This window comes from Rhinolophus sinicus, linkage group LG05 (assembly GCF_036562045.2).
Source record: "Rhinolophus sinicus isolate RSC01 linkage group LG05, ASM3656204v1, whole genome shotgun sequence".
Taxonomy (NCBI): domain Eukaryota; kingdom Metazoa; phylum Chordata; class Mammalia; order Chiroptera; family Rhinolophidae; genus Rhinolophus; species Rhinolophus sinicus.
Genome location: NC_133755.1, coordinates 37824929 through 37846587, shown reverse-complemented (window position 1 = coordinate 37846587; position 21659 = coordinate 37824929). Strand labels below are relative to the sequence as shown.

At 37.2% G+C, this 21659-nt stretch overlaps 1 protein-coding gene and 1 long non-coding RNA gene across 5 annotated transcripts in view; one reads left to right on the top strand and one right to left on the bottom strand.

Moving 5' to 3' along the window:
• Positions 1–21659, top strand: part of LOC109439275 (uncharacterized) — a 160129-nt gene that overhangs the window by 76432 nt on the left and 62038 nt on the right. The window lies entirely within an intron of this gene.
• The window catches only part of CIMIP6 (ciliary microtubule inner protein 6), a 67655-nt gene that overhangs the window by 29485 nt on the left and 16511 nt on the right, over positions 1–21659 (bottom strand). Inside the window, exons 4-5 of one of the 2 annotated variants that reach the window (XM_019719524.2) lie at positions 17551–17666; positions 14997–16736 (exon numbers count right to left, since the gene is read on the bottom strand). The exons of the other annotated variant lie outside the window; for it this stretch is intronic. Coding sequence (XP_019575083.1) covers positions 16338–16736; positions 17551–17666 — 515 coding nt within the window. The 3' untranslated portion in view covers positions 14997–16337. Of the gene's footprint in view, positions 1–14996; positions 16737–17550; positions 17667–21659 lie in introns of those variants that run through there. 2 annotated transcript variants of the gene reach the window in all.

Genomic DNA, 21659 nt, shown 5'->3' with positions numbered 1-21659 from the left:
CTTCTGGTGCCAAAGGAGAGCCTTTAGAGAGTTTTCAGCAAGGCTGAGACCGTTAGATTTAGGTGAATCTGCAAAGACCAGCAGTAGTGCAGAGAATGGACTGGGTGTGAGAAGCTAACGGCACACAGGTCAGTTAGGAGACCATTGCCTGAGAGGAGTGGTAAGTGCCTGCACTAGTAAGGCAGAGGCAGTGGAAATAGGAAACAGGAAACAGATGGAAGAAATAAAAAGTTGGTGACTAATTGGAGATGGAACTGAGAAGGTTCTGGCCCATTGGGTGACCTATGATATCATTAACTGAAAGGCAGAAATATAGGAGGGGGAACATAGGAGGCAGGGATAAGTCCGGTTTGGGACATAATGAATGTTCCAGTTACCTATTGCAGTACAATAAATGGCTCCATATTTAGTGGTAAACAACCATAACCGATGGATTATGCTTGGGAGGGGCTCATCTCTGCTCCCCAGTCTGGAGCCTCCCTTGGAAAGACTGGAGAGGACTGGAAGAGCTGGAGCTGCAGGAGCCCCTTTTTTTTTCACTCATGTATCTGGCACCTTGGTGGAGGAGACTGGAAGGCGGGGCTTAGCCAGGACTGTGGGTTGAAATGCCTATATGTGGCCTTCCCTGCCTGGCAGCCTCGGAGAAGTCAAACTTCTCACATGGTAGCTTAGTGGTCCAGTGAATGTTAGGACCTCGACTTGGAAATCTGATGTCATCACTTATGTCTTGGTCTATAGGTATAAGCAGCCACAGCTCCCCTAGGTTCAAGAGGCAGGGGACACAACTCTCCTCTTAATAGGAAGAGTGTCAAAAAGCTTTGGGCCATGTTTCAAAACCACCACAATGAGTTTGAGGGAATAAAAACAAGAGGACAGATTTGAGACACTAATGGACTCTACAGGTCTCAGCAACTGATTAACTATTAGGTCAAGGAGGCCTCAAAGAAGAATATGTACATTTTATTATTATTGCAAGGATAAGAAGACAGACTTGGAATCAGACAACTTGGGTTTGAATACCAGCTCCCCTGGGTATTGCCAGTTTGACCATAGGCAAATTACTTAATATCTCTGTGCCCCATTTGCCTTATCTGTTATCCCATTTAATAAGTGTAACAATAATAACCTACTTCAAAGGGTTGGTGAGGATTCTAGTTAAGACATGTGAAGTTCATGGAACAGTACCAGGCACACAGCACCCTCAATACATGTTACTAGCTATCATTGTTTACAGAACATTCCACATGTATTATCACATTTATTCCTCACGAACGCCATCTGATGTAGCTGCTCATATTACCATCATTTAACAGATGAAGGAACATGACCCTGAGAGGTTGGGCAACATCCTCAGGGTCACACAGCTGGAAAATGACAAAGCTGGAACTCAGAGACCTGCTTTCCTGCTTCCCTAGACTGGGCTCTTCCCACAGCAGTGCAGCTGTTCCCCAGGCAAGAGTCTGCTCGGGGCCCCTCCTGTGCCCACCCACACTGTGGGACTGGCTTCCTGGAAGCGCCACTGTGTTTCTGGCACTGATGCTGTCCTCCTGGGAGACTCTGCCTTGGCCCTCGCCCACCACCGGCATGTCTGAAATTTACTAGAAGCAAGAAGCAGACAACTGTGACAGCAGGTGTGACTGCTGCAGGCACCAGGCCTCCTTGCTTGAAATCTCCAGACTGTTGCATTTGCTCAGGAATGGGGGTAGTGTGGGTGTGGCCCTTTCCCCACACCCAATCAGAGCCCAGGACGGGACACATCAATGTGCCCGTGCACTCCCTTGAGGTCCAGCACCACAACAGATGCTAAGCCTACATGTTCCTGCCCTCTTTCCCTGCTGGAGGGAGAGGCCCAGCTGGCTGTGGGGGGAGGGCTGAATAATGACAGGCCTGCCATTCACCCCGAAAATCCAACACAAGCCAGCACCCTGGTGAATATTTGTCAGCCCTCAGTGGTGGTACCTGCAGGGCTGGGCCTCTCACTGCCTGGGAGCTCTGGCCAAGTTCAGTACTTTCCCCATCTCAACCCACTCCATCTTCCTCTTTTAGGGGCTCAAAATCAAGCCAGAAATACTCAGAACAGTGATGGGTTTTCTCTTCTGACTTGAACAGCCTAAAACATTGACACGTCTGTGTGAAAATGAATCTGTCAACCCTTCAGAGACCCTGAAACCGCCTGGAAAGGAATAACAATGTCCGCTGCTTTCTGTTAAAGGTCATCCTCCAGGCTCTGAGGAATTTTTCCTGAATTACGAAGGAGGAACAGATCAAATGCCTGTCATAACACACTTCAGAAAACAAGGAGCAACCAGAAGTTCCCATTCATCTAAGGAATCTTGGAAAATCCTGCCTTGGGTGGAGTGACATTTGGTAAGAATAAAAACAGTTCACTTGGCGGGTGGCCCTGGATATGGCCAGAGCCCACGGTGGACTGTCCCCTCCAGGGACTGTGTCTCCCCTCTCAAGACTCTCCGGATGTCCCAAGAATGTCAGGAACCCTGTCTGGCCTTGGTGGTGCCCAGCCACCCCTCCCACCTGGGCTTCCTCTCCACCTACATCACAAGGGAAGGGCCCTCCGAAAAAGAACTTTAAAGACCTACTAAAGACCTTTCTTCTAAAGGGCTACTTCACCTTTTCCCACCGTTTGACCTGACCCTCAGCTTACGAAGAGTCGCCAGGCAGAACTACTCCCAGATTTAGGTTCCTGCCCAATTCAGATTCTGAGGGGTGTAATCCTGCGTGACAAAACCGAAGAACATCACATCAGCTATGCAGCAGGAGGTCCGAATGAACAAACCTGCTACTCTTTTTCACATGTGTTTTTGTTTTGTTTTAAGCACTAAAACAACAACGAATATTTGTAATGCACTTTTAAAGGAATATGCAAAGTACTTTTTAAATTAACATCTCACGATTTGTCCAACATTCTTGTAGAGGTGGTAGGGGATTTTACCTCCTTTCCCTCTTCCTCCCCTGAAAATGTAATTTTGACTTTTTTTTGGATAGCTGGCAGCATTGAAATATAGGACTAAAGTAGGATAGAATTGTTGTTTTTGTACAGTGTAAATTTACTGGCAATAATGTTAGAAGCAAGATGAAGAAAGAATCCCACTTGGCCACTGAGCAGTGCGACGCCCTTCATTGTTCTTGCTGAATTCTTTTCACAACCCTAACAGCTTTGCTGTGATTGGTGTGATGAGAAATGTCAGTGTAACACTGATTTACCAACTACTCTGTGGCCTGGGAAGAAGGACATTTTATGTATACATATGTGTATAAATATATTATAATATATGTAATATATGATATATAAAATACAAATATACATACAGTATAAAACATGCTGTATTTACAATATAAATATATACATAGTATAAAAATAAATGCATTTGGGAATATTCTTTTTCCTCTCTTCACTGTAACCAAGGAATTATCCTAGGTATTTAAAAAAAAACATTTGTATTTGCCTACTAAAATTTTCATAGGGTCACAACTTCAAAGATGAGATCATGAAACCCCACATCTGTCTGTTGCTTTATTAGTTTTAAAGCACTTTCAAATCAATTTTCTTTTCCAATTTGATCCTTAAGATCACCTGTGACTTAGGCAGAGCTGAATATAATTGTTCTTGCTTCATGGATTAGGAAACTGATATTTAGATAGATGAGATGACCAGCTCCAAGACCTGCATTGGGGTTAGAAACCAGATTTTTCAGCATTTGGTTTAGTGTTTGGTCCAAGCTACCTTCCCAGAGATGTTCAGCATTTTTTTTAGTCTCCTGAGAGTGGATTACTGTTAGATGATATGAGTCAACATGTCTGTAAGCCTAGGATCATTTCATTTCAGACAGACAGACAGACACGTACATGAGGTCAGACAAAGAAGTTCACGAACTCATCCTAAAAAAAGTGCTGCATACCTCATTGCTGAATATCATTACGGTCATCTTCAAAGTACTCTCCTTGGGAAGCTATTCACCGATGCCAGCACCTAGTCCAACCTTCAAAGCAATTTTGAAACTTTTTCTGTAATGACCATGAGAGCTGTCGTCGTATTATCCCTTATGTCCTGAATGTCGTTAAAAGGTCTTACTTTCACTATTTCCTTTATCTTCGGGTAAAGAAAGAAGTCATTGGGTGTCAGATCAGGTGAGTAGAGAGAGTGTTCCAATACAGTTATTTGTTTACTGGCTAAAAACTCCCTCACAGACCATGCCATGTGAGCTGGTGCATTGTCATGATTCAAGAGCCATGAATTGTTGGCAAAAAGTTCAGGTCATCTAATTTTTTCATGCGGCCTTTTCAGCACTTCCAAATAGAGAACCTGGTTAACTGTCCAGTTGATGCAAATTCATGACGAATAATCCCTCTGATATCAAAAAAGGTTAGTAACATGGTTGCAACAAGTTCATGAACATAATTGTCAGACCTCGTATAAACGTTCACCCTTCCCACCCCCCCACCCCCTGCCCCACACACACATGAATTCTTGAAAGTTTTGTCTATTTTGTTTTATTTTATTTTTTGGTAAGCTGAGTATTTATTTAAGTGCTTACTATGAGAGGGATATTATACTGTGACCTGGTGTGATGGTTGAAGTTTCCTGTGGCTGGGTGTGCTTCACGTGCATTAAGTATGCAGCACGCAGGTAAATAAGGAACATTGGTGTCATTGGACAGCTCCTGAGGAAGCTTGGTTTTCAGAGGACTCAAGATTTCCAAGAAGGTTGGAAGGACAGTTGGGCTAGACTAGATTGAGCCGCCCTGCTGGAGTAGAGTTGGAACCAGTGTTCCCAGGTACGACAAGAGTGCACCACAGAAGGGTGTAACATGGCTAGAGAAACATCCAGGCCCACTCCGGGAGCTTTCCTGACCAGGTCCTACATGTGGGAGACAAAGGGGCTGCTAGCCAAGAGGTGATAATCCACGTCAGTGGGAAAGCCCCTCCCTCGTGTCCCCTTCCCAGTCAGGAGGCCAGTGTGTGTTGGGAGGCAGGTGTGAAGGGACAAAGACCTCCTCAGAGCATACTTGGTGCCTAAGGTCCGGGTCTGGCAGCAGTGGTATTCTACTTGGTGAGCCCCGTATGTAAAATGTTTCTGAACTACCATGTCTTCACAAGGGGCCTGGATTCCAGTTTGTTATAGGTTCAAGCACTGCCTATTGTCTTTTCCTTAATAACAACTTTATTGAGATAAAATTCACATACAATAAAAATTCACCATTTTAACATATAAAATTTGGTGATTTTTTACTACAAGGTTATGCACTGATTCCCATAATTATAGAACATTTTCATCACCTCAGAAAGAAACTGTGTACCCATTTGCAGTCAGTCGCTTCCCATTTTCCATCTCCTGTCTCTAGGCCCTGGCCACCACTAACCTGCTTTCTGTCTCTGGATTTGCCTATTTTGCACATTTCCTATTAATGGAATCATACAACTTCTGGCCTTTTGTGCCTGGCTTCTTTCATTTAGCATAATGTGTTCAGTGTTTGTGCATGTTGTAGCATGTGTCAGGGCTTCATTCCTTTTTATGGCTGAATAATACTCCATTGTGTGGCTATGCTGCATTTTGTTTTCATTCATAAATTGGTGGACATTTGAGTTGTTTCTACTTTCTATCTCTTATAAATATTGCTGCTATAAACATTTGTGTACAAGTTTTTGTTTGAACATATCTTTTCCATTTCTTGGTTATATATATCTTTGAGTGGGATTGCTGGGTCATATGGTAACTCTACTTAACTTTTTGAACAAAGAACTGCCAAACTGTTTTAAAGTGGCTGCACCATTTTATAATCCTACTAGCAATAAATGAGCATTCTAGTTTCTCTACTTCCTTGACAACACTTCTTGTCTTCTTTTTGCTTTTGCCATCCTAGGAGGTATAAAGTGGTACCTCACTCTGGTTTTGTTTTGTTTTTTTTGTGTATGGTTTGGTTTTGTTTCTAGATCACTGTATTTATTTATTTATTTTTAATTTTTTTATTTTTTTATTAGTTTCATGTGCACAAAACAATGTAATAGTTAGACATTTATCATTTACATCCCTCACACTGTGTCAATCCCCCTCCCCTCATCCACTATCCCTCTGACATCGCACAGAGCCATTACATTTCCACTGTCTACATTCCTAATGCTGTACTCAACTTCTTATAACTATATACATAATATATAAACTTGTAGTTGACATTCATTATTGTTCAGCTTCAGCTTCAGGTTTACAGTGCTGTGATCAGGCAGCTACATCTTCCCTGAGGTGGTCTCCCTAACAAGAGAAGTGTCCATCAGATACCCTACAAAATCTTTACATTATTGATTACATTCCCCAAATTGACTTTTGTAACCCCGTGGCAATCTTGTGGTTACTGACTGTGCTTTCTAATCCCCTCAACATCCCCCGTGTCCCCACCTGCCCTCCCATCTAGCAACCCTCAGTTTTACCTTTATGTCTCTGAAACTATTTCTGATTAGTTCATTCATTTATACTTTTCTTTAGATTCCACATATAAGTGAGATCATATTGTATTTGTCTTCTCTGTCTGACTTATTTCACTTAACATAATGTTCTCTAGGTCCATCCATGTTGTTGCAGGTGGTAAGATTTCTTTCTTCTTTATGGCTGCATAATACTCCATTGTATAAATGTACCACAGTTTCTTAATCTAGTCGTCTACCCATGGGCATTTCGGTTGTTTCCATGTCTTGGCTCTTGTGTATACCTCACTCTGGTTTTGATTTGCATGATGTTGAGAATATTTTCATGTGTTTATTGGCCATTTGTATAGTTTCTTTTGAGAAATGTTTATTCAAATACTTTGCTCATTTTTTATGTTTCATGTGTACAAAACAACAAAATGATTAGACATTTATATCCCTCACACAGTCATAACCCCAACATGTCTACTACCCCTCTGATATCGTACATAACTGTTACAATACCATGGACTATATTCCCTATGCTGTACTTCACATCCTGTGACTATTTTATATATATATATATATATATATATATATATATATATATATATATATATATATATATGTGTGTGTGTGTGTGTGTGTGTGTGTGTGTGTATACATATATGTGTGTATATATGTATATATATGTGTATATATATACATCTACATATATACATATATATACATATATATACACATATATACCTAAATATGTGAAGACCATGTTTCTGGGAGAACAGTGTTTCTCACTAATGGTTACATATGTATATATATGTGTGTGTGTGTGTGTGTGTGTGTGTGTGTGTGTGTATATATATATATATATATATATATATACACATACATATATATATGAATTGTACTTGACCTTCAATATTATTGTATGTTGGTTTCAGATATACAGCACGATGTTGTAGGCATTTAATACACTCTATGAAGTGATCCCCCAATAAGTCCAGTACTCATATAACACCCTACATCTTTGCTCATTTTTAAATTGAGCATTTTAAAAATTGAGTTCATGAGTTGTTTATATGTTTTGGATACACGTCTCTTATATAATTTGCAAATATTTTCTCCAGTGGGTTAACTTTTCATTTTTTTGTGGTGTTCTCTGAAGCACAAAAGTTTTCAATTTTGATGAAATCCAACTTATCTGTGTTTTCTAATAATAAGCCCTAATGTGTCTTTTGGAGGAAAAAATAATATAAGACCCAGTCTTATTTCCAGGGAAATACAATAGGGCTTATTTTATATGACGAGCATCCTGAAAAATCATGCTACAGCTTATTTTCCGGTTAGGTCTTATTTTCAGGGAAGCACAGTAAGTTTTTATCCTTTTTGAGATGGAATGAGAATAGGGCAAGTTAACACACCACAAAGCTCGCTGTTCTTACAGAGATTCAGCCATTTTTCTTGAATAAATGCTGTTCCAATTGTTGTAAGCCTTTGGTTAATTTCCAGAGTTCTGAAACAGTTGATTTTGACAAGTTTTGCCAGTGTTCTCATTTCTTTTATGGAGGAGTGGATTTTCAGAGGTCTTTATTCCAATACACCAGAATCAGAACTGCATGCTGTTTATACCACTGCCTTATTTATATCCGTGGGCTTCACATATTTAGGTTACCTGCCTGGTCTCTGAGAACATTTGAGTTTAGGGTAAGTTATAGAGGCAGGTGACTGGCAAACAAAGAGGTATGACACACAAGTTCATTGAATCATAGAACCTCTTGGTGGCTATCAAGGTTATATTAACAGACAGATATGTTGGGCCAAAATCTCCCTAACTGAGGCCACAAGTGTTAGAAGTAAGAAAGTAATGAAGTGTCCAATAATAAGGCATATTTTTCGTGTTTCTTGGTAGAGGCTCAGACCAAGAGGAATATCATCATTCCTCAAATCTAGAAATGACAAATGCATTTCAAGTGTCAACTTTAATCAATTCATAGTTATAACCTGGAGCTCAGTGTTGAGAAGATTCTGTAATCATATGTGGCCTTAGTGCCAATTACTGTATTGGTCATGTCCAGCCGGGAAATACTGGCCACTCAAATAAGGTGAATGAGGAGAATTCAATAAAGGGATTACTTAGGAAACTGTGGGCAGAGTTAAAGGAAGTCAGTAAGTCAAATATGCTCTGTCCTGTGGGCCAGAAACAGTGGTTACCACTCAGAGGCCTAAAGGACCATCAGTAGGACTGATTAAAGAAGTGAGAGTTTTAGTGATTGATGAAGAGTTCTTCTCTTGGCTATTTCATAAATCCATAACTGAGATTAACTGTAGTAGAATCAACACTAAACAATTTAAGAATCAATCCTTCAAAATTTCAGAATTTCTTGATAGAAAATACTTGGGAACATTTTTAGAGCTAAACAAATGCAATTTACTATTAGCCTCTTCTATCAAATATTTCAACTCCATCTAATATAGTGAGAGATTCCATATTACCAAGGAGTTTCACTATAGACTACATTATCTTGCATAATTCTCACAACAAATAAATCAGCATTGCAAAGTTTGAGAGTCTCTAAGACCACCCTCACTTCTGACACCAGCTGCGAGTTTGAGGGTCCCCAAGAACACCCACAGGTTCTATAATTTGCTAGAAGGACTCACAGAATCCACCAAAAGCTCTTATACTCGGTTATGGTGTATCACAGCCAAAGGATACATGTTAAAATTCACAGAAGAAAGAGGCACATAGGGCAGGGTCCAGGAGACCCCCACACCTGAGCTTCCAGTTGTCCTCTCCCAGGGGAGTTGTAGACAGTGCTAACATTTCTCAGTAACAGTATGTGACAATACATGTTCTCCAACTAGGATACTTACCAGAGTTTTGGTATCCAGAGCTTTATGGAGCTTGGTCATATAGTCAGAGTTGACTTTTAGTCTCTATGCCTCCAGCGGCCACGCTTAATAATCCTGTATGCCCAAGACCCCCCCACAATAAATCACATTTTAGCATAGACTATTTGGCGTGGCATGGCATAAGGCTCCCAAGTAAACAAAGACACTCCTATTGGACAGGATATGCCAAGGTCTTAGAAGTTACCTCACAGGAGCCAAGGGCAAAGGCCAGACGTCTCTCTGAGCAAGGTTAATCCTTTACCATACAAGCATGTATTAGGGTTGTAGAAATCTAATACAAAAACGAGAACGGAGGAAATCCTGCAGGCAAGCAGACATCTCATAGGGATTTTCCTTTTGTTCTTGTGGCTCAGTGACTTTTTTTAGTGTATGTAAGAATTACTGTACACAGAATTGTGTATACTGGACATCATGGGCAGTGTAAGGGATTTTCAAGGGAATTTTGACTTTATAGGTTGACTCTTAAAAATACCTTCTCACCATCCCCAATTCCTACCACAGTGAAAAACATGAGCTGCTGATGCTGTAAACAACCAAAAACACAAAAGCAAATATACAAAAGCACCCTAAAAAATGAAATTGTTTTCACAAAACTTAATCTGGAAACTTAATTTTTGTTAGAGCTACAATTAAGATTCTAGCCATGAAAGTTGTATTAAGTCATAACATTTCTTCAACTCACTTGCTGAGGATTGTGAAACAAAGAGCTAAGAACCCTAGGGAACATTTTTGGGATGTCTCCTTCTAGTGCAAAGTTGAGTAAAGAATGAGGAAATCATGCGACCTTATAAAGTTACTTAAGAGTAAAACATTAGGCATTCTCAATCTACAGAGTTAAAAAAGATAGTTTACAGAGTCATTTGAAGAAATTTTTATAACAGAGAAATTTACTCTTCTAGAGGTATTCGGGTGATTATCCATCTTCCACTTTGGTGGGCATGTAATGACAGCACTGGGCTCTGCGTTCCTGGCTGAAATATTGTAGATCATCTTGATACAATTTATCAACCAAAAGCATTCTCTCCATAAATCTTAATATGTTAGCAATGAATTTCTGTGGTGGAAAGGTTTTTTTTCCTCTTTTTTTTACATTTGATTTATAGCTTGCCCTTTGCTGGGGTCATGTTTCTGGGAGAACAGTGTTTCTCACTAATGGTTACATGCAAGTCGGTCCTTACATCATGACTACAAATACCCAACAAAATATCCTATTATCAATAAATGTGTTTTTTGTTTGACATATTAGTAATTAGTCTTGCAATTTTGCTTTATCAAAAAACAAAAAAACAAAAACTTCTGTTGCACCATAGATTGAACCAGTAGTTTCCAGACTTTGTGACTTCATGTACCAGGAAAATCACCAAAAGTTTTGGGGGAACTGACATAGAATTGTCAAATATTTTCTTTTGCCACATAAAGGGAAAAAAAAAATATCTCCTAGAATCTAAATTCAGAATCATTTCACAAAAGAACATTTTTCGTTTAATACTTAAGTTAATCAATATGATTTACTGATTTGTCTTATTTTCTGCTTACATCCTACAATTCCTGTCCAGGTCCAATATCAGTCTTTTAAATGACATCTTTACGTAGTTATTTCAATGAAGATCTGTGAGTAACTACCTCTATTTGTCATGGAGATAGTGTAGTATAGTATTTAAAACCATGAAATCTGGAGCAGAATGCTGCCTCTTGAATCCCAATTTGGTCACTTACTAGCTGTGTGTCTTTGGACAAGTTACTTAAACTCCCTGTCTCTTAGTTTCATCATCTTTAATATGTTAATGTTAATTGTATCTATCTCAGTGGGTTGTTGTGGGGATTACTGAATTAAAATATATAAACCACTTAGAACAGTGCCTTATAAAATTGTAGTATGTAAGCACTTGCTATTATTGTTAATCTGTGTATGTCTGGAAAAGGTCCATATTTTGTCCTCATTCTTGAATTATAGCGAAGTCTATGTTGACCATTTTTGCCTTCAGCATTTTCATGATATTTCTCCATTATCTTCTTGCATCTATTGTTGTGGATGAGAAGCCTGTTGCCACTATGATTGTCTTTCTAAGAATCTCTTTTCTCTCTAATTTGCTTTTAAAGTTTTTCTCTTTACATTTGATGTTCTGTGGTTTTACTATTATGTATCCATGTGTGGATTTCATTTCATTTTTTTTCTAGCTCAAAAGTCAGTTTGTTCTTTCAAATTGAAGGTTTAATACTAGAAAATTCTCCTTCAGTGTGTACTTTAGGATTAGATTCTGTGGCAAGTGATAAAATACACCCACCCACACAAAAAAATAACCTCTAAATCAGAGTGGTTTATATGAGATAGAAGTTTATTTCTTTGTCACCAAATTAGGCCATCCAGGTGGTGTTTCATGATATCAGAGGCTCAGGAACACTTCTATTTTATTGCTCTACCATCCTCAGCAAGTAGATTCTCTACTGAAACATCAACCATAACATCTGTATTCCAGCTACTGCAGGAAAAAGGTACAGAGAAGGGCCTACCTCCCCGGTTTAAGGCTTTCTGGAAGTTGCACCAGCTGTTCTGGTTATATCTCAGGACATAATCACGTAGTCTACCCAGCAGCAAGGGAAGTGGGAAATAGTGTTATTATTCTGAGCAGCCAAATTCCATTAAAAATGGGTATTTCTATTAATAAGGCAGAGAGGGAGATTGGTTATTGGTAACAAGTAGTAGTCTCTATCATAGCTATTTTCATTTCAGATAGCCCTCTGTTAGGTCCTTCTGGAACTCAGTAACATTCTATTCTGTGTCTCTTCTTTTTAGTGTTTCTTGTTATCTTTTTCTGTTTTATTCTGTGAGATTTCTCCAGCTCTGTCTTCCAATTTGCTGATTTTCTCTTAAGCTACAGTCTAAGTTTTTAGAAAATTATATATTTTTATCTTTAGAATTTCTATAGCTTCACCCCCTCAAATTTTGGAGGGTATTCTGGCCTATTTTTGTGGTATTCTGGCCTATTTTTATGGTATTCTGACCTATTTCTTATGGTGTTCTGGTTTTTCTATATACTTTTTATTCTTTTATGTCTTGAATCATTTTAAGCATACTTATTTGATAATCTGTTTGCTCTATTGTTTGTAATTCTTGGGGCATGAATTCTGCTCCCTCCCTCCTCTGGAAGTTTATATATATATAAACATTTATATATATATATATATATATATATATATATATATATATATATATATATATATATATATATATCTCAATCATCTCATCATGTCATCATGGGTATTTCTTTCCATGGTGGCTCATGTATCCAGGATTGTAAAGTATGGGGCAGTTTCATATTTATCTGTACCAGTGTCCTTCAGGTTTTCCTGGTTCAAACCAGTTTTTCTGTCACTTTCTTGGCTTGGGACCTGGCACTACTCATGAATGCACATTTGACTCCCACTTCTGTGTAGAGCTCAGTTTGGGACATGTGTCATCTGGGTGTAGCCCTCTGCTTTCTCCCCTAATTCTCAGGCTAATGGGAAGAGAGATTCTAGAATCCTTTTCACAGCAGCAAAGCTCTTCTAGGATCCTGGCTATATGCCAGCTCCAACTCCACTGCAATTGGGGCCTCAACTAACTCCGATTTCAGCTCAGGTATTAATGTTCTCTTTATTTCTGGCACCTGAGGATTTCAGTTTCTTGTTTTAGTGCTTTGTTGTAGATTTCAACTGTTTTTGTTATATTTTATCAAACATTTATCTGTGCTAGGAATGATGGGTGCTTTCCACATCAACTTAGTCCATCATAGTGATAAGTCTAACGTGAGCATTTTAAATCCCAAAAAGCAGTGAAATGACAATCTCTCGATAAAAGTGTTAAAATTATTTGCTTTGGTATTTCTTACATGGCCTTGTTCATTTGTAGTGAGCCAGCATTGCCCTGTGGGTTGACATTTGGAAATTAATGGATGGCATTGAGAAACTAAGGTTCTGGTCCTGGCTTTATTGCTTGCTAACTGCAAACTTGGGGAAATCACTTAAGTTCTCTAAGCCTCTTATTAGCTGTAAAATTGGAATATTATTATTTGCTCTGTTTCATAGGGTAAGGGTCAAATGAGATAATGAATTTGAAAATGCTTTAAAACTTAAAACACATATAAATTTATTGTATTATTAATCGCCATGTTAAGTGTCAAAAACCATTAGCACATTCATTAAGGTAGTGTTAAAAAATTTAATTATATGAATGATCATGTTCTTTGTTTGGTAAGCTGAAAAAAAATCCTGTATTCTGGTAAAGGCTATTCTATTAAAATACCTAATAAGGAAATTACTTGGAAACATTCAAATATTTTTGTAAAATTTAAGAGCACTGTCTGTACTAACAGGCCCTTATAACTTGAGTAGACTATGAAAGTCACTGTGGAGACACACACCCTTAGCAATTAAAAAACAGAGAATTAAACCTTGAAATCATCATTGCATTTTGTTGCTATGTGTTTCTGCAAACAGTGGATACTGAAAGTTCTATTAGCATTTTTTGAGGGACCATAAATATTTTTTTAATGCAGAAAAGATGTTCTCATATTTGAAAACATTGAGAACCACCAACTTAGCCTATGGTAGTCCACTAACTGGGCTATTTGGCCCCAGACTGTCTATCTCTCACTTAAATATATTCTCTAAATCAGAAGGACTGCGTCAATTCTCAATGATGTTTTTCAGTCAGCTGTGAGGTTTATTGCAAAGAATTTGCTATTTACTAATGGTTAAAATAATAACTTTGCAAATAATTTACTTAAAGAAAATTGGTTATTGACTTAAACTGGCAGACAGATACACAAATGTCCTGCTTGCCCACTAAATCTCATAAAAATATATGTAGATAAAGATAATAAAATACACTTTAATAGCATTGGAAAACAGGAAAGCTTACTATCAGAATAAATACATTTTTAGTTAATGCTGAAAGCTATTACCAGATTACCAGAGAACAAATGTATAGCGGAACAAAACTAAATGAAACAAAAGCTCACGTACGCATAGAGATGACTGCTGTGGAGGTAGGTCTGAGAACTACAAGCTTAGAGTCAATGGATATTAAGAAGTGGAATGGGCCCTGGGGCTTGTACCAATTTGAAAAATTAGGGAATTCTGTTATCTCCAGTTTTGTGGTTTGAATCATTCTCTTTTGCATTGCAAACTCTTGCTCTGTTTGACTTCTTTGTGTGATTTGCAATTTTTGTTCATGACCTTATCTTAATTAGGGACTGCTGTTTCTGTGGATTGTGGAAATCTCTCTCCAGGGGAGTTTTGCATTTGCTTTTGTCAGGTACCTCAAGGTGTTAGCACCAGCAGGATTAATTTTTATGTTAATTTTGTGTCCTATGAGATGTCCTACATATAAATTCATATTCCAGACAGGAATGTAGCACAAGCTTGAGCTTTTACTTTCTAACAAACATTTTTTTTTTCTAGAACTAACTATAGTTCTAGGCAGAGGCAGACTTTCTTCTGTCTGCCTTGTGGTATGCGTGGAGTTCCTTAGTCTGTCTTGTACCGACAGGCCAGCTATTAGAGGGTTCTAGCTTTACGCAGGTTTCAATTCCAGCTTTCTACTTTGGATGCCACAAGGTTCCATTGCTGTTCCAATGTGGATTAAAATTCAAGTCCCCAGCCTTTAAGATCTCTCTCCAAATCCGCTACCCACTTCCCACAAACGTACCAAAGCTTGCATTCTTATTGCTCCAATTTTAGAGTATACCTATACTATGGAAGACTATGCAGCAATTAAAATAATGAGGTAGTCTACATGTGTAGACAAGGAAAGATCTTCAAGATATATATCAATACACAAGTAAGTTACTGGTTTTGGAGCATGAGGGTTTCTCTGTTTGGTGAGCTTGGCTATGTTTATGTTTGTTATTCCATGTTATTCAACATTTCAAGGTATTTGTAATGTAAGGGGTTCACTATTAGCCTTAATCTTCCATGTTGTAAGAACTGGAAGTCCCCAATATACAGCTATGTAATAATGGCATTCATTCGTTTGCAGCCTGTTAAAATGTCTTTAGTAGAGGAGAAAGGGATAAAGACATATACCTGTGGTTTTATCAGTATTACAGACAATCGTGTGCAACTGGTATATTTTCCTGCAAATTTGTTGGGCATGTAAATACTCTTTTGGCCTCAGAAGGATACTCCACCTACTTCCACTTGTGTGCAACATGACATAGCTTCTAATAGGCCTTCTGGCACACCGAATATATCAAATAGAACAGCTGGTAGAATTAACCACACCAAACTCATCCAAAAAGCAAAGGTTGAGTTAGTGCTAGAAATGATCTAAGTAAAATAGAACATGATTATTTCAATATTCTAAGTACCCATATATCTTTGAATTAAGCGTCTATGTACGTACGTGTGTGTGTGTACGTGTGTATCTTATAATGGGAGAAACATTTTTAGATTTTCACACTCTTAGTTTTATGTAGAGGGATTCAAAGTTTCAGAATAAGGAGGAAATTTTAAGTTAACTGAAGAACATAATCCTTAAATTGCAATTTTAATTATAGCAACAGTGACGAAGTGATTACATTGATCACTGATGGATCAATATGCATAACCTCATGCTGAATAAACTTATAAGTCGCTATTATCTTAGTTGTACAGATGAGGGAACTGAAGTCTTGAGAGGTTAAGTAATTTACCCAAGGTCACACAGATCATACATGGCAGGGCCAAAATTGCAACCCAGGTTTATTTGATTCCAGAACCATAACTAAGGACTGTCTTATAGGGCCTCTCCTCTAAAAGTTTAATAATATTTGTTAATTACATTCATTTTTGTGCAAAACAAAGTTTTTATAAGTAATATGACATAGGAATATGTTTCATAATCCATTACTCATTAGAGACCACTCATAAAATTTTGGTATATTTTAATTCTTTTTTTAATTTTCCCATTTATGTAAATTGTATGTTCTGAGATTATTGATAAGAGAAAAAGCCTAGATGGGGGACTATATGATGACCCTGAAATTTCTCTACACTCCAAGGATTATGTTTTTAGCTGAAGAAGCTAATTTATCCTGACGTTTTGTTGGTGGATTTACAGGGTCTTGCCTGGTGAGCAGAGCTTTTACTGTAGTTGTTTGAAAGATGGCTGCAGTCTTCTTTCTTCTCTCAGGACTTCTGGGGCATGCCTTGGCTGCCTCTCTGACGTCTGTTTCTGATAAGTGAGTTTTAGTTTCTAACGGCTCTTGGGAATTTTGTTGGCAGGGACTGGGTGAGATCATTTGGCTTTCCGCTGAGTTTCCTTTCTCTGTTTTTTTGGACTGTTCTGATGAGCATGACCCTGGAGCATTCAGTAATACCTCTGCTCCCTGAGGAACTATGGGCCTACTCCCTGGTTTTATCTCTGTCTGCACAAAAACTCCATGTCGCTGGAAAGGAAAACAAAGTTGACGTTAACCAGGGAACAGAAGTTGCCAGAACTGGGAACTGAATTCATGTGTTAGATCAAGTCCTGGTGATGCAGCACTTGTTTCTCTGCCCCTTCATTTGCTGTCATTTTAGTCCAAAACTGAAGACAGCAACCTAATAATTATTGGTGAACCTTTTTAAACCAATTACAAAACAGGGTGCACTAGAAAATGAACAGGAAGGGAAAAGCAGAAAGTCAGACAAGCAGCGTCTCATTATCTCCCATTCTCAACTTTTCTATCCTTTGGATTGTATGACTATTCATATCAAATTTCATTTCTTGCTCTGTAGGTTCCTATAGATACAACAGAAACCACAGTTCATAAACCTGAGGATTTATGATTGCATCCCAAATGTCTATTAGCTCCAACAAAAGACTCAGTTATAGTTAAATATAAAAACAAACATTTATAGTTGGAAAAAATCAAGCAATTGACTATTTATTACACTTTTGTTTGGCTTTATAAACCTTATATGCATCCCCCTGCGACACACATATATTTATATCAAAAAGTGTATCAGACTGCTTTGTTATTACCTTAAGTGTACGACTTTAATAATTTAAACCCAATTCCAAGACTTCGTCCAAAATTATGACATCATTCCTTAGTTTTAACTATGACATGTGGTTGAGATTTTATCCTCCTAATAACAATGTTAGCTTGTTTAAATAGACCTTGAAAAAGATGGTTATAACTTGAAAAGGCTTAAAGTTCTATCATAAATCTATTCCATCCTAAAGTATTAAATAATTGATTCTAAATACCATCTCACCTTTCCCTTGATGGGCAAATTGGGAGTTTTCCTGGCATCATATTGATGTATAAAAGAGATGCGTTCTATAAAATTCTTTGGAAGTTCTCCTGATGCATCAGGAGAGGCAAGTGGAACTAAAAAAAAAATAGATTTGTGAAGTTAGGACAAAAATTAAATTTGTATATGGAAATATCAATATGCAGAATATTCAAGCTTTATCAAAAATGCTAATGAAACTAAATTCTTATACATATGCAAGGTAACTTACATATGAATAATAAATATAATGGATTCATCATTGTTTCTCCACGAAAGTAACCAAATGAAAACAATCAAATTAGTCCCATACATGGAATTACTAGTAATTTTAAAAACTAGTATTAATGCAATAATGACTAAAAATCTGTTAAATATACTTCTTGCACAGATACCAACCAAAGTTTTAGAAAAAGCATAAGTATAATTTATTTGTCAACTTATTTTTACTATTAGAGAGGCTATGAGAAGTTCATACATAAGTTTCTCCCAGCTAGCACTAATAGAATGAACTGGAAGACTCTTGGTTTGCTGCATTTGTAGCTGAAAACATAGTTCTTTTCATTTCCGATTGACAGACACTCTAAAAATGTGCAAGAGTATTAAACCCTCTAAAAATCACTTTTAAATCTTTCAATCTGGGTGATGGGCATATAGGGGTTTGTTATATTGGTCTCTCTGTTCTATGTTTAATATTTTAAATAATTTTTGAAACTATTTTTACTTTCAGTATACAATGTTATGTAAGGAGTCCAATTAACTCCCAGTTTAGTGACATAAAATTCTGTTGTGCCAGAAATAAAAAAATGTCTCCCTTTTATAAAAAATATGTACAGAAAACATTATGTGCACCTACCATATCTATGAAATGATAACTGGAAACTGATAACAGTGGTTGTTATGCGGGGAGAGAATTAGTTGACTGGAGGACAGAAGTGGATTCACTTTCACTGTATATCCTATTGTACCATTTGAATTTTGTACTGTATGCATGCATTAACTATTAAAATATAAAACTTAGTTTTTAAAATCATGCCTTTAAAATTAGGGAAGAGATAAAAGAAGAAAAAATATTTTAGTAAATTCACATTTATTAAGCATTCATGAATTCAATTCAATATTCAGACATTGATATAAATGGTACTAGCAAGAATGATGAGAATGCAAATACATATTAAATGATATGAAATGGCAATCTTTTCCCATTTAGCAGGTGAAAAATGATAATTTATAAAATTTTCTTGATTTCTAACTGAGATCAGATAGTCAAAACTCATTTTCTACTTACTCATTATCTTTCTTTTAGGATTCACTAGCACACAAAAGAACAGCAGGTGCCAAAGGCTTAATAAAAATTTGTGGGCACCTACCACGTTGAGAAAATTCTAACTATAACTTACATCTTTTTCTACCAATTGGGAAAAGACTACCAGTTTTGGGGCGAATGCCATGATCCAGCTCACAGAACATTAGTATTTTCAGTAACATACCAGGGGTGCCAAAAAATTTTGTACACATGACATGTATTCATTTTTTGTTATCAATATACATTGAATATTACAATTTTAATACAGTTTTTTTCTTACTTAAAATGTGTATACATTTTTTGGCACCCTCTGTATTTTGATAACTCTTTGAATTAAATGAAGCAGCTCTAAACTTAGGCATTAATCAAGAGGGGTTAATGAAGTATTCAAAGTATGGGCTTTGGGATAAGATAGAAACATTGACAAATTCCAGCTCTACCACATTTCCTAGCTGTGTGACTTTGGACAAAATCACTTAACTTCATTGAGATTCAATTCCTTCCTCTCTAAAAATAGAGATAATAATAATTTGCTTTCAGAATTGTGAGGATTAAAGGCAAAGTCTCTAAGATGTTGGGGTCAAATTAGAGAGGGTTTTCAAAGCTAAACAAGGGGACAACTCTTTTGTATCCTGACTAAAGGGGAAGCCATGGAAGGGAGGAGTATGAATCTGATGAACTATAAAAAACCTGTGCACAACCCACAGGCTTTATTTAGTTAACTGGTATGAAGGGTCAGTGGTAGGTTGGGCTGTAGAGTAAGGGGGTTAGATGCAGCCAGTAGAGAATAGATTGGGGGGAGAGCTTTTGAAATCTGCTCTTGCTTTCCCCCACATCATCTTGGAAAGATCATCGCTTGCCTCATGGCCACAGAAACTGGCAGCAATTGTCTAACCATCTGTTGTCAACTTAGTAAATATCAGAACAACACAGAAGTCCCCCTAGGGTAAGGAGATGACAAAAATGGGTGCATGCTGCCCCCTTGGGCATTTCTTCCTCCACCATTCCTCCAGCAACTGTCAATGCTAGGGGAATAAAAATATAAGGAGATTACCTTCTCTCAATGATGTCTCTTTTCAGAGCTAAAGGGAAAAGGAGTGGAGGCTTGACTAGAGAACTGGTCTAAAATCGTGACAACAAATGGAGATGGTCAAAACTGGTTTTGTGGGGCCTGAGGTGTTGTAGTCTGACCCTCATTTTCTTTCTTTAAATTTCTTAAAGGAAATATTTCAAGAAATAATGATGATAAATATCCAAGAATTAAAATTAAGTTCAAAGACCTCAGATTGAAAAGGCTCATAGACAGGTAGTAGGGCCAGGAATTAGTGAGGCAAGTGAAACCCAAGGGATGCATAATTTAAGGAGGCACTTGCATGGGAGTGTGTGCCTCCTTAAATTTTGCACCTTAGGCCTGCTACTTGCCTCACTCTCCTCCCAACCCTGCAAGTAGATAAGGAAAAACTCACATCTAAGACATTTACACAGGAATTTAAGGTCATCTGAGACAAAGGACAAATTCTCAATGCTTTCAAATTGGAGAGGTAGAATATCTATAAAGGAATAAGTAGCAGATTTATACCAAATTTCACAACAACATTGGATGCAGTGATAACTGATTTAACATTTTTAAAACATTAAAGGGAAAATAACCTTAGGCTTAGAATTTTTATATCCAACTAAACTGTCATTTAACTCTGAAGCCAAAATAAAAATTATTGGGAGGCAAAGAAGGCCTCAGAATATCACCCCACAAAACAGACCTACTTTGAAAAATTCCTCAACGAAGAACTCAAATAAGAATAGAAATAAATCAAGGAGGGTGCCTAATATATATAGAAGAAAATAACAAAATTTTTTGTTTCCTTAAAAAGACAAAGACTAAAGAACAGAAAAATAAGTATTACACCTACATCCATAACAACTTAGAATTAAAACTGCCATTTAACATATTAATGAAGATCCTGGTAAATATTATTTTTAAAAAAGAAAAAGTAGTATGATGATTGAAAAGGAAAAGAAAATCTGTAATTATTTATAGGTGATATAATTACCTGAAAAGAAAAAACTTTAGAATTAATAAATTATGAGAATAAGGGTTTGGCAAGGTAAGCAGATAAGTGTATAAAAATCAGAAGCATTTTATTATAATAACGATAACCTACTAGAACACAAAGTGAAAAATAAGATACATTCTGTGTAGGAACAAAACCTATACAGTATAAAGTTTCTAGAAATTAAAGAATTTACAATGTCTCTATAGAGAAAAATTTTAAAGTCTCTTAAACAAAAAGTAGTAGAAATGAATAGACTTTCCATACTCTTAGATAGAATGGGATAGTATGTTACTACAAAGGCGACAATTTTTCCTAAATTAATACCCTGTTTCCCCGAAAATAAGACCTAGCTGTACAATCAGCTTTAATGCATCTTTTGGAGTAAAAATTAATATAAGACCGGGTCTTATATTATGTAAGATCCAGTCTTATATAAGACCTTGTCTTATATAAGACTGGCTCTTATATTAATTTTTGCTCCAAAAGATGCATTAGAGCTGATTGTCTGGCTAGGTCTTATTTTCAGGGAAACATGGTATATTATGTCAAGACAATCCAATCAATTTTCTAGCTGGATATTTTGAGGAATGTCATAAATTGCAATGGTTAAATGGAAAAATAAAGGTCCATAAGTACAGAGGTCAACTCTGAAAAGGAAGAACAAAGAATGGGAACTTCCCTATCAGATATCAAGACAAACTGAAAATCAATATAATTAAAATAGTTTAGTA